At 37.1% G+C, this 12688-nt stretch overlaps 1 protein-coding gene across 4 annotated transcripts in view; it reads left to right on the top strand.

Moving 5' to 3' along the window:
- The window catches only part of CTDSPL2 (CTD small phosphatase like 2), an 82326-nt gene extending 76816 nt beyond the window's left edge, over positions 1 to 5510 (top strand). For all 4 annotated transcript variants that reach the window (XM_027067147.2, XM_027067145.2, XM_015064824.3 and 1 more), the window contains exons 13-14: positions 483 to 4829; positions 4882 to 5510. In XM_027067147.2, coding sequence (XP_026922948.1) covers positions 483 to 548 — 66 coding nt within the window. In that variant the 3' untranslated portion in view covers positions 549 to 4829; positions 4882 to 5510. The remainder of the gene's footprint in view (positions 1 to 482; positions 4830 to 4881) is intronic.
- The last annotated feature ends 7178 nt before the right edge of the window (positions 5511 to 12688 follow it).

Below are 12688 nucleotides of genomic sequence, written 5' to 3'. Positions count from 1 at the left end.
AAGGATTACAAGCATTTTCTAACCTTGTAAACTATATCAAAATCATGCTTCTCAGTATTTAATAATTTGCAGGTTGAATGTTTTTATTTTCACTGGGCTGCTTCTTATGAAGTCACTAACAGTATTAAATTGATTTCACTTTGCTTTCATAGTTCAGGTCTAGAATTAATGCTTGTGCTACTGAAACTTTATTCTGGTGTTATTTTTTCCTAATAAATAAAGTAGAATTCAGTGGCTTAACACTTTTACCAGTCTTTTGGTTTTGCCTTAGTGCCTAATTGTTCTTTACAGAATTAAAACTTTAATGACAGTTCTTTTAATCTAAATTTAATTCTGAGTTAACTGCTTGTGTGTAGTATCTTTATATTTGGCAAACAAAGTGAAATAAATAGTGGTATATTTTCTCTGCAAAGGAAGAATGTTCACAGTGTTACGGAATCATATTTTTACATGGCTTTTAAAATGTCTTTTTCTCCACACAGAATGAAGATGTTCGACCTCACATCAGAGACAGATTTCGCTTGCATGATTTGCTGCCCCCAGATTAAGTACAAAGACTTGTCAAATCACTGAAGGGGGAGAGAATGCAGGACCCTTTTGGACTAAGACAAAAACATTGCCATTACTGTTGAAATTTTGCATTTTTGTACCCCGTCTTGCTTTTCTTATCTTTGGTGCCCAATAATAATCAAGGGTTACAGAAAGAGACTTTATCTCAGATTGAATACATACAGTAGGTAGGCTAAAACAGAAGAGTCTTTAGAACTAGTGCAACTCCGGTGAAATTTTTTTATGTACAGGACATCTGCAGTTTATAAAGAATTCTGTTTCTGCCACCAGCAGTTTGACCTGTAGTCACACAGGATTTTATGATAATAACAGAGATGAAAATGGACTTTTATTTTCTCTCTGTTTGGTGCTCTAAGTGGGTTTGTAGCCACTTTTCTGTTACTTTAAGATTCTCATTTCAACAGGAATGGCCAGTAAAAGTTGTTTTATTTTTCCTGTTAAGGTTTATAACCTTTTTACATTTTTGACCTGTATTAGATTAGATTTTCATTATGCATTCCTTTTAGTTGAGGCGCTTCCTAGTTTTCTGGAAATAGTCAGTTTTTAGTTTTTTATTATACATTTGAATGGCCGTTTTCCTGCTTTGTCTGCCTGCATATTGTATATTTGTTTAAAAATATTCTCTACTTTTAGTCCATGTAAGTTTCATTTAGAAAGACATGCATTTATATTTTGTTTCTGTAATATTCTGTAGGTGAAATCTTTTAAAAAAAATCAAAGGACTGGGTAGATAAGAATATATGAATGACTAATATTCAAAAGATTTAAACCATTGTGATGGCATGTGTTCCCCAAATGGTAATATCTTGCAATGGCACACGGATTTAACGGATAAAGGTATACCTCAGACTTCACTGTGCTCACCAATCTTTGAGGAGAATGAGTTTGGTCACCTGTTGGGCTTGATTTGGTTACTGCTGCCTTTGGTTTTCTCCAGGAATGAAGTATTCAGCACAGTGACTCAGTATTTTTAGTTATTTTGCATGGGCTGGTAGTACCTCTGTTATGCTCTTGGTTACAATCAATTTAAAACTCTGTGTAACAGTCTTGGTACCTTACAGTAGCTATGCATAATCCTGTGGCACAGTAAACTCCCAAGCCACCAATGCAGTTAATATGCTCTCATAGTGGTTTTCTATGCTATATGAAAATAGTCTTCAAGCCTTGGTTCTCTAATGCAGCTACCACAAGAGGTTGATATTTTTATAGTGGCGTGTAATCTCCTTTTCGGGAGGCTTTTTATGGAAGGTAGAATTTGTAAAAGTTAGTATGCTTTGCCTCTCGACTGCATTAACATGCCACAGGCTCAGACTGTTTTTGTGTAAAGGATGTCAAAGAACGGCACTTTTTCTAAAGAGAAGTTTGATATTTTGTATGCTTGTTAAGAAAGTACAGTATTGGAAATTAAAGGTGGACAACTGATAATTGAGGAGTATGTCACTTAATTTTTTATGTATATTACCTGTTTACTTGTACAACTTATTGTACAAATTACATGCAGCTTCATTTTCAAATGAATCCTTAAAATAAGGAAATCTTTTTAGGAAAACATTTAATTTTTGTATTTTTGATTTTAAAGGCATGAGTTATGTCAATTTTCAGTGTATTAATGAAGATTTTAACTTTTCATCAGGTTGAGTGTTTTCTTACTATATTATCTGTTGTGTATGTAGTTAGCATATTGTGTCACTGAACTGTTTAAAAAATCTAGCATGTAGAGCAAGCCTGTTTTGTGGAAAATCCTTATTCATTAAAAAAAAATAATCATGGCAGATTTTCTGCAAAAAAAAAAAAAGCAAACGCATTTGCAATTCAGAATACTGTTTTTTTTTTTTTTTTAATTTGTTTTGGTTTGTTTTTGTTTTAATTTAAAGAAAGGTATTTTGCTTGCAGGAAAAATACTCCAGATTCATTTTAATGAGAATCTTTGAAATGTATTTATCTTTAGGGCATCTGGGCATCTTTATGCTGTTTGTCTTCTGTCTTTCTTGAAATAAAATGTACATACGTTACCTTTACATACGCTCTTGCTCAAAATTGTGAACCTAGTTACATTTCTCCTTGCTCCCCTTTTTATGCTCAAACAGTAAAACCCTAAACCTATACAAGAAGATCTAAGCTTTCAGTGTGCATTATAATTGCTGAAAGCTTTTCTGATTAAGCAAACACAGTCTCAAAGGGCTTTCCCATGATTTAAGGGAAATGTAAGCACCTGTACTGTTGTGCCTCTGGGCACTTTAAATAAACACCAACTTTTAGTCCTCTTTTATTAATGGTAAACTGTTTTCAGTCCCATGCTAGGAGAGTTCTTTAAGTCAACTGACAAAGGAATCTAGCATAACAAGATTCTGTAAAGGAATAAAGGGAAATTTTATATGACCTGAGAAAATTTTTCGAGACCAATTTATTTTTCTTCATTACTTAATTTGGGTCATTTTAAATTTGTTAATATAAAATTTAAAATAACTTACAAAGAGACAATTATCCAGCTTCCTTCTACTTTAACATGTTTTATCCTCTCATTACCCCTAATTTTCTTTTATCTTTTGGTAAATGTTATCTTAAACACACTTCCATTTAGTTAAGTGGAGGTGCTTATTTTGTGAATTGAGATGTGCCCAGCTCCTTCAATTCACACAGGAAACATGAACTCTTAAAAACTGACTGTAGGAAATGCAGGAGACTTGCATACCTGATAAGACACAGCAAAAGTGACCTATATACACATTAACATATCTGAAGTACATATTATAATTGTGATATTTCCAGTGATAAATGTCTGGCTTTTAAGACATTCTTTTAAATATTTGTATTATTGTTAGGATGTTTAAATCAGTTGTGTTTTTTAATTCTGTGTAATATATGTAGCCCTAATCAGATTTATATCACCATATTTCTTCTTGAGTCTTAAAGAGTTGATAACAATTTGAAACCATAATTGTTTTATATTAGCTAGTATGTATATTTATTTACCCGATGGCTTTATCTTGTTTCCCAAAACTGGGGGGGAGGGAGCTGTTGAAAGCATTGTAACTTCTATAAATGGCTATTTTCTTGTACCTGTCAGTGAAAATGGATGTGTACATTGTTTTTTTTTATATTTCTCTGGTTTTTCTGGTTTGTTTGGTTGTTGTTGTTGTTGTTGGCTTTTTTTGTTTGTTTGTTTTTTTAAGTGTTAAACATAGAATGGTTTAAAAAAGTTATCTTTGGCCAATGACTTTTTCAGCTAGATAATTACTTTTATTCGGCCTTCTAAAGAAGTTTGTTTTCATTGTTTTGTTCAGTCAACTTGCCTGAAAAAGAGAGACTTCATCTCATCAATGAAGAAAGCATGTCATTATTCCTACAAATCTTTACAGCGAGCACAGAATTCTTCATAAGGATCAGATCTCTTCCACATCTTGTGTCAATCACATAAAGCTGAAATGTAAAGGACACTGAAGCCTTCATTTAATTGTACTAACACAATGGTGTTATATACCACATCATTAGCTAGTTAAGGTTTTCTGAACTGACTTCTCTTTGTCTTCCTAGGTATTTATTTGTTATCTCTTTTAATCTTGTGTATCTAAATTAACTTAGTTAATAGTTACCCACTGAATAACTATGCCAAGCAACTAGGAAAGAATGTTTATTTTATTTCCCCTTATAGGGGAAGAGTGGACTGGGAACAAAAATGTATGGGCCAAAAGGCCTTAGGTTGTCATTCATTCACTTTCTTATTCCTCTCATGAGCTATATTTGAGTATAGTATTTTTTCAGTGCTGATATGCTTGATTATGTCATTACTTCTCATATCTTCCCAAGTTGAAAGCCTGCTAGGAACCTATATAAAACACATTTAAAATTTTCAGAATAAGAACCACAAAACTCAGTATCTTATATTCAAATGCCACTTAAATTATTATGGGAATCCAAGTCTCACTCACTAGGATACATTTTTATAAAATGTTTCTCTGTATCTTGAATTGAAATTACTTGCTCAGAGGCAAGAGTTCTGGGGGTATAATGTGTTTTGAGAAATTTTTAGAAAGGGGAGAAGAGAGCAGCAAGTTTATACTTAGTTACTTCATGGTTTTGATATTAGTATTTTAAAATACATCAGTGTTTCCCAAACCTGACCATTAGAATCGTTCTGAAGAGCTTAAGAAATACAGATTCCAAAAGCCTAACCCCCTGCGAAACTGTCTGGATGGATCTAGAGTGGGGCCTGAGAGGTGTGTGTGTGTGTGTGTGTGTGTGTGTGTGTGTGTGTGTGTGTGTGTGTGTGTGTGTGTGTGTGTGTGTGTGTGTGTGTGTGTGTGTTTAAAGACCTCCAGGTGATTCTAATAGCCAGCTTTGGGAAATCACTGTTTTAAATAATGTGACGGTGTTTGAGAGTAGGCAACTAAAATAAAGTTTACCAGACATCTCTGGTAGTTTTTTTTTAAGCCGGGACCAGATTTCACAGAACTTACTCAAGATACATGGAGGAATAATAAAGAAGATTGAGGCTACTGCTCATTATCATTCTTATCTCCTACTTTTTAAGAGTTTGCATTTCTAGCACTTGGAATAGTTGATCATATATACAGCTGAAGGACATCCCTGAATGAGACCATTATATATATTAATTGTAAAATATTTCACTATTTTTTTATTTTATAAATCTTTGTAGAAATAAGCAATGAAATACTACTTTCATCTTTTGAAATGGGATTTTTCAAGGCATTGTCCTTTTGGCATTAAGGTAGGGGGGAGTTAATATTCTCTCTGCCTTTTTCCATGTGAATCAATATAAAAGTCATGGATATTTAAAAATCTCAGTTTAATTTCTACATATTTACTATGCAGTATAGCCGTGAACAAGTAATGTAGACTTAGTTTTCTCATCTTCAAATGCCCTGATCACCCTACCTCACAGGGTTGTTGTGGGGATAAATAAAACTTTTATGGAAGCACTTTTCTTTGACGATATTTTATCAGCCATTAGAAACAATCTAACAGCTTATATTTGTATAGTGCTTTTTTGCTTGTTACAATTACGTGATTTTTTCACATTACTTTCCCCTTTGATATCTTCAGGATGTACCTGTAAGGAACACAGAATAGGTTACAGACAGGCAGAATGACAATTTCTGGAACTACTGTGTGCAGAAGTGGAATAAAATGTGAATAAAGGGGCTAGTTTTGAAAAAAGAGATGATGGCAAAGAACCAGATTATGGTGAACCTAAGATGAGGAATTTCTACTTGATGTAGTGGGCAAAATAACATGAACCAACATAACTACAAAATACCATTCTGGTTCCACCCCGATTTCTGTGGTGAGACTTTTTCTTCTTTACTGAGCAAAATTGACATTGTGTAAGTTTAAGGTATATGGTATGAGGACTGGATACAAATATTTGAGATGTTCATCACAATAAGGTTAACATCCTTCACCTAATTACCATTTTTGTTAGGGTGAGATGAGAACATTTAAAATCTACTCTGATAGCAACTTTCAAGTATACATTTACAGTACTGTTAACTGTAGTCACTATGATGTACACTAGGTCCCCAGAACATTAGATCCTCATACAACTGGAGGTCTACCCTTTGATCAGCATCTCTTCACAGCCCCAGGCTGTGATGAGATTTTTAAAGTATTTTCCCTCAGCTCCAAAGGAGTTTGATGCACATACAGGTTTGAGAGTCACTGAAGTACAGGGCCTTTAGAAATAAATGACCTGGCTGGCTTAGTCAGAAGAGCATGCAACTCTTGATCTGAGGGTTGTGAGTTCTGCCCCACGTTGGGTGTAGAGATTACTTTAAAATCTTAAAATGACAACTTCAGGTGAATAGTTGACTTGGGAGTTTGGTTAATAAAAGGAGCTTTCAGGATCAAAAGATCGGATTTCAAGTCCATAGGTACTCATTAACTTACTAGCCAAAAGCAGGTATCTAAGCCTCAATGTGTTCATCTGTGCAAAGGGTGCACCAAGATGTACTTTTCAGACTTAACAAAGATGAATGATACCAAGACATCATAAACTGTAAGGCAATATACAAATAACTACCAGAATAGAAATGGTAAAGCAGCTAGTTCTCTTGCAGATATGCAGGAGATATACATGCACAGTGTTTGGGGAGATGTCTGAAGCTGAAAAGGACAGCAGAAAATCAAGGCATTGTAATAACCACATGTTAGTTTTTTAAGAAAAACATGAGCAGTAGGGTGCATTCCCATGAAGACCACAGAAGTGATTGTGGAGAGGTCACCTTGTAAGAATGTGTTTGATGAAAATATGCTGAGTGTTAAGGAAAAAAGTGGATGATGAAGACAGTACTTAGAAATCTGGTAAGTAGTTGGGGTAGCAGGCTTATATAAATGGTTTGCCAAGTTAGTAGTTGCTTAGTAATGGATGAACCAAATGAACTAGAACTTTTGGTGGCTATCATAATGAGCTTTAATGTTATACTTGGTGTATGGCAATATTTGTTGAAAGCTATAAGTAGCCTTCCTAATGACAGTAACAGTCATTTTAAAGCGCTGCCTTACTATGTGTTAGACACTATTCCAGGCTCTATGAACAGCAGAAGAAAACAACCCTGACATTGCCCTCAAGCTTACAGTCTAGCAGTGAAGACTGATAATGTTGGGAAAAGAGTCATGAAGGGGAAGAATGGCTTTGAGAATGCCACAATCTAGTCTGGAACCAGGCTTGGGTTGGCTGAAAAAGCATTAGGTTGAGATCTGTAGAACATGTACTGAAAGAATGTAAAGCCAGGCTTGATTGCAGGTGGAGGGGACATCAAGTAAGGAAGTATATGATCGGATTTATCTTGAAAAGATCACTTTACCATACAGGGAAGAGAGGGGGTTGGTGGGAGATCAGTTAAAAGAGTTACAAAAGGCGGCCTAATTCAGGGCTCCTGGGTGGCTCAGTTAAGCCTCCAACTCTTGATTTTGGCTCAGATCATGATCTTGCGATTTGTGTGTTTGAACCCTGTGTCAGGGTCTGCATTGACAGTGTGGAGCCTGCTTGGGATTCTCTTTCTCTGCCCCTCCTCTGCTCTTGCTCACTCTCAAAATAGATACATAAACACACTGGGGCACCTGGGTGGCTCAGTCCAGTTGAGCATCTGATTTTGGCTCAGGTCGTGATCTCACGGCTCGTGAGTTCAAGCCCCGCGTTGGGCTCTGTGCTGAGAGCTCAGTGCCTGGAACCTGCTTCAGATTCTTTCTCTCTCTCTCTCTCTCTCTCTCTCTCTCTCTCTCTGCCCTCCCCCAACTCGCACTCTGTCTTTCAAAGTATAAATAAACAGTAAAAACAAAAAGATTTTTTTAAAAAGATAAACACATAAACTTTAAAAATTAAAGTTAAATAAGTTAACCTAATTCTCCATACAACGTCTTCCCTTTCTCGTAAGACCACAAACATTCGGTGCTAACCTAATGGACAATCTGAGGCCAGGAGGTTGGTAAAGTCTTAGGGAGAGTATAGACTGTCCATTTAACGGACAGGAATAGGAAGATAACTGTAGGATTTTATGGCACCATATAAAAGTAAGAGCAAATGTATAGGAGTTGAATGGAGACAGATGCTGTCATTCATGTCTTACAAAATTCTTGGGTAGGCTTTTTTGGGTAGCGGTTGGGGTTAAATGAAAAAAGTCAGTTGTTTCAAATATAAATCAAATCTTTTTACATATGTAATGACTCAGTTATTTTGGTACTTTATAAATGTCTTAACTTGGCCCTGTTTGCAATTAAAACTTCCTCTTCAGCCTTACTTCACTTAATCTCTGAGATTTTGAGTCTAGTGCTTAAGGCAGTTCACTTAAAAAGAAGCCATTGGCATCTCCATTTCTGCTGTTATTTACTATCCTGTGGTCTTTTTTTTTTTTTTTAATGTTTATTTATTTTTGAGACAGAGAGAGACAGAGCATGAACAGGGAGGGTCAGAGAGAGAGAGAGAGACACAAAATCTGAAGCAGGCTCCAGGCTCTGAGCTGTCAGCACAGAGCCTGACGCGGGGCTCAAACTCACGGACCATGAGATCATGACCTGAGCCGAAGTCAGAAGCTCAACCAACTGAGCCACCCAGGCGCCCCTATCCTGTGGTCTTAATGATGAAGTTCTTGTAGGCAGAGATTTTAATATTAATTTTTTCAACAAACATTGATCAATTACTCTGGTCATCTGTAAAATAAGAATACTGTTCTGTGTGATTTTAGGGCTCCTCTAGAGGACTAACATGTGAATCACAGATTCATTTTAAGGACTGAATAAATTCTCAGCACATAATTCTATTTTTTTTTTAATGTTTATTTTTGAGAGAGAGCACAAGTGGGGGGAGGGCAGAGAGAGAGGGAGACAGAGGATCTGAAGCAGGCTCTGCACTGACAGCAGTGAGCCTGATGCGGGGCTCCAACTTGTGAACTGCAGGATCATGACCTGAGCCTAAGTAAGACGCTTAACCAACTGGGCCACCCAGGCATCCCTGGCACATAATTCTAGACAATTGTTTCCCTGCTTCCTCATTTCAAAAAGCAACACGCACAATACTGTGAATTCTCAATTTCTGCCTCAAAAATCTATCAATGCTGCCTACATATAGCCCATGTATTTTTCCATAGCATCTCCACAAACCATTTTCAACTGCATGTGGTTTAAAACCTTGAAGTTAATATCCCCAGAACCTAGAACAATACTGAGTACAGGGTAGGCACTTGATAATTATTTGCTGAATAAATAAATGAATGAATGAGTTCACACTTCAAAGTATGGACTTCTATTTAAAAGTCCAGAAAATTGATTCATTCAGTGCACCCCAGAATTGATGAGATTCAGGGGAATTGGTTCATACCAATTAAACTCATGAGACACTAGTTTTTAAGCCAGATTTCAATTTCCTTCATTTACTGGCAAAAGTTTTCTCCCTATGAAACTAGATTACAATCAGATGCCTCCTTGGTGAGGGTGAAACAAAAGAGAAAATCTATTGAAAATGAATTATAATGTCTAATATCAATTCAACAGGATACCCCTCTACTAGATATCGGCCAAATATCTAACAGATACTTCCCTTTTCTCTAGAGACTTTTCTCAGAGACTTAGCCTTTTCTCTAGAGACTCAAAATCTTGTTCTTTGGTTTTTCCTTCCCTATGCTTCACCTTCTTTCTGTTAACTTTTTTTTTTTTGTCTTTAAGATATATTGTCTCAGAACATCTCCAGGCAAGTTAATACAGATAACTACACTAATGACAAATGACTAATCACCACCATTATTACAGATATGTATATTGCTTTCCTGAGACTCTACCTTGGGGTAGTTGATTGGATCTGGCACCTTCTTAACCACTTATTTACTATTTACTAGTTCAGGTTACTGCTATAATGCTATAGATTTACTAGTAATATAATAAAAGAAAAAGGACCCAAATTAATTTTCTTTTCAGACCACCTTTCTTTCATGAGGGAGGAACAATGAATGACCTGATGGGCAGGTTTTTCTTGGTAACAAAAACCCAGTTCTGCATAAAATTTATTCATGCAGTCATTCAATAGTTACTAAGTGCCTACTATGTGGCAAACACAGACTTAAATATAGCAGAGCCTAGCCTCTAAAGATTTCTTACCTGTAATTAGACTACTAGGATGTACCTGTTAAAAGTTTTTGCTGAGGCCAAGAATGAAATGTACTGGAAAGATGCTGGGGTACCTTATAACATTTAAAGAAGAGCTGGACAACTGGACATCAAGGGTAGGCAGGAGGAAGTGAGGTGGCCTGGAAAATCATCACTTCATCAAGAGTTGTGGTCTTCCCTTCAGGGTGTTGTCATCAGTCACTAAATTCTAAAGTCCTGGGAAAGAGACCCTGTTAACGCTGCATAACAATTCACTTCAAAAGTAAAAAGGCTTGGGGTTCCTAGGTGCCTCTGTTAAGTGCCTCTTGATTTCGGCTCAGGTCATGATGTCACAGGTTCATAGGTTTGAGCCCCACATTGGGCTCTGCACAGTGCAGAGCCTGCTTGGGATTCTCTCTCCCTCTCTCTGCCCCTCCCCTGCTCGTTCGCCTCACTCTTGCTCTCAAAATAAATAAACTTAAACTTTTTTTTTAAGTTAAGAGGCTTATGACTACTTCTAACTCATCTGTGGGTTGATGGGACTCAGCTGGGCAACTCTTGCTTTTCGTCTTTTGCAGTTGCATTCAAACGTTAGCTTGGGATGGAATCACCTGAAGGCTCAATTAGGCTGGATGTCGAAGATGGCTTCTTTACTCCCATGTCTGGCATTTTTGCTGGCATATCTGGAACAGCCAGGGGCTGGCTGGCTCTCTCCCTAAACACCCTCTCTATATGGTTAGTCAGAAACAGCTTGGTGGTCTTAGAGTAGTAAGGCTTCTTAAATGGCTGCTGGCTACCACCAGAGTGAACATTCTAAAAGGCGCAGGTGGAAGCTGCAAGGTTTGTTATGGCTTAGCATCCCATGTCACTTCTGCCCTATTCTACTGGTCAAAAATGCATCACAGGGCTAGCCCAGACTCAGGGGGAAGAGACTGCATAAGGGCTTGAATACTATTCATTGAAGGGCCAACTGTGGAGACTAGCTACAAAGAGAATTGATAGTTCCACTGGGTTATTTACATCCCACCTAAGGGCAGTTCCAGATTTTATGTAGTTTGAAGCATACACAATTTGGAGGGCTTTTTTGAAGAGTGTAAGGGGTCTGTGCAATGAGGAGCTCTGAAGGTAAAGCTTCATTAAACTTCACAGTTAATTTGTTTTTGACTGCCCTTCCCAAATTAGCTATGGTAAGGGAGCAAACACGGCTTTTAGGAGCCCACATATTCTTGTGTACTAGAACAATTTCCTGAAAAGGAGGAATCACTGTGAGCTCACCCCTCCCCCTAAAAAAAGTGTACAGTGTTCAGTTCAATATAATCTGATCATTTGAATGAATAAAACCCAGGTCCCCTGACTTCCAAAAGTGAATTTTCAAATATATTCCACAGTATTTCAATTGTTTTATAAATAAAACAAAAAACTGGTAGAAGTGGAAGGATACTTTTTTTTTTTTTTAACTTACTATGCTTTCTATGCCTTTTTTTCTTTGGCTGCTCCTTAAATATTGATGTTCTTCAAAGATTCTTCTCATTCTATATACCCTAGTTTCACATGATTCCATCCACTACCATAATCAGATGACTCCTAGTCCTCTCCATAACCCAGACCTCTCTAGTTCCAAACATGTACTAGACATTTCTATTTGGATGTCCCACAAGAATGTCAAGATCTATGTGGCCAAAAGTTAATTTATCCTTATTCTTTATTATGATGAGAGGCACCATTCAGTTATTTTCAAAAACATTTATTGACCATTTACTATATGCCAGGCACTAGGAATATAGTAGTAAAAACAACAGACAAGGTCCCCATGCTGCAAACAGACATTAAATATGTAAACAGGGTCATTAAAGATTATGATAAATGCTATGTCAAAAACAGAGCAATGAGATAGAGTAACTGGGGGAGGCTTCTTGCAGGCAGGAGATCAGGAAGAGCTCTGCAAAGGTAGCATTTGAACTCTGATATGAAAGAAGAAAACCAACCATGCAAAGAGGTCTGGAAAGAACACTGTAGGCAGAAGGAATAGCAAGTACAAAGTCCAAAACTAGGAAAAGGGTTAGTAGCCTTATAAGGCTAGAAGCAATGAAGTTAATGAGAGAGAATGACATAGGGGGTTGACAGGAGGTAGGAGTCAGACTTGTAGGGCCTTATATGCCATAGTAAGGAATTGGAATTTACTCTAAAAATAACAAGAAGCCAGGGGCACCTGGGTGGCTCAGTTGGTTAAGCGTCTGACTTCAGCTCAGGTCATGATCTCACGGCTGGGCTAGTGAGTTTGAGCCCTGCATCGGGCTCTGTGCTGTCAGTGCACAGCCAGCTTGGATCCTGTTTCCCTCTCTCTACCCCTCCCCGCAACCACCCCCCACACCGTTTGCGCTCTAACATTTAAAAGAACAAGAACAAAAAATAAAAAAATGAAAACCAGAAGCCACTAAAGGCTTTTCAACTGGGAGAAAAGGGTGTCACAATCTGATTTACATTTTTAAATAAGCAAACTGCCTGGTGTGTAGTGAATGGATTG

Source organism: Acinonyx jubatus, chromosome B3, assembly GCF_027475565.1.
Source record: "Acinonyx jubatus isolate Ajub_Pintada_27869175 chromosome B3, VMU_Ajub_asm_v1.0, whole genome shotgun sequence".
Taxonomy (NCBI): Eukaryota; Metazoa; Chordata; class Mammalia; order Carnivora; family Felidae; genus Acinonyx; species Acinonyx jubatus.
Note: the sequence above shows the minus strand (reverse complement) of the source record. Positions and strands in the feature narration are given on the sequence as shown.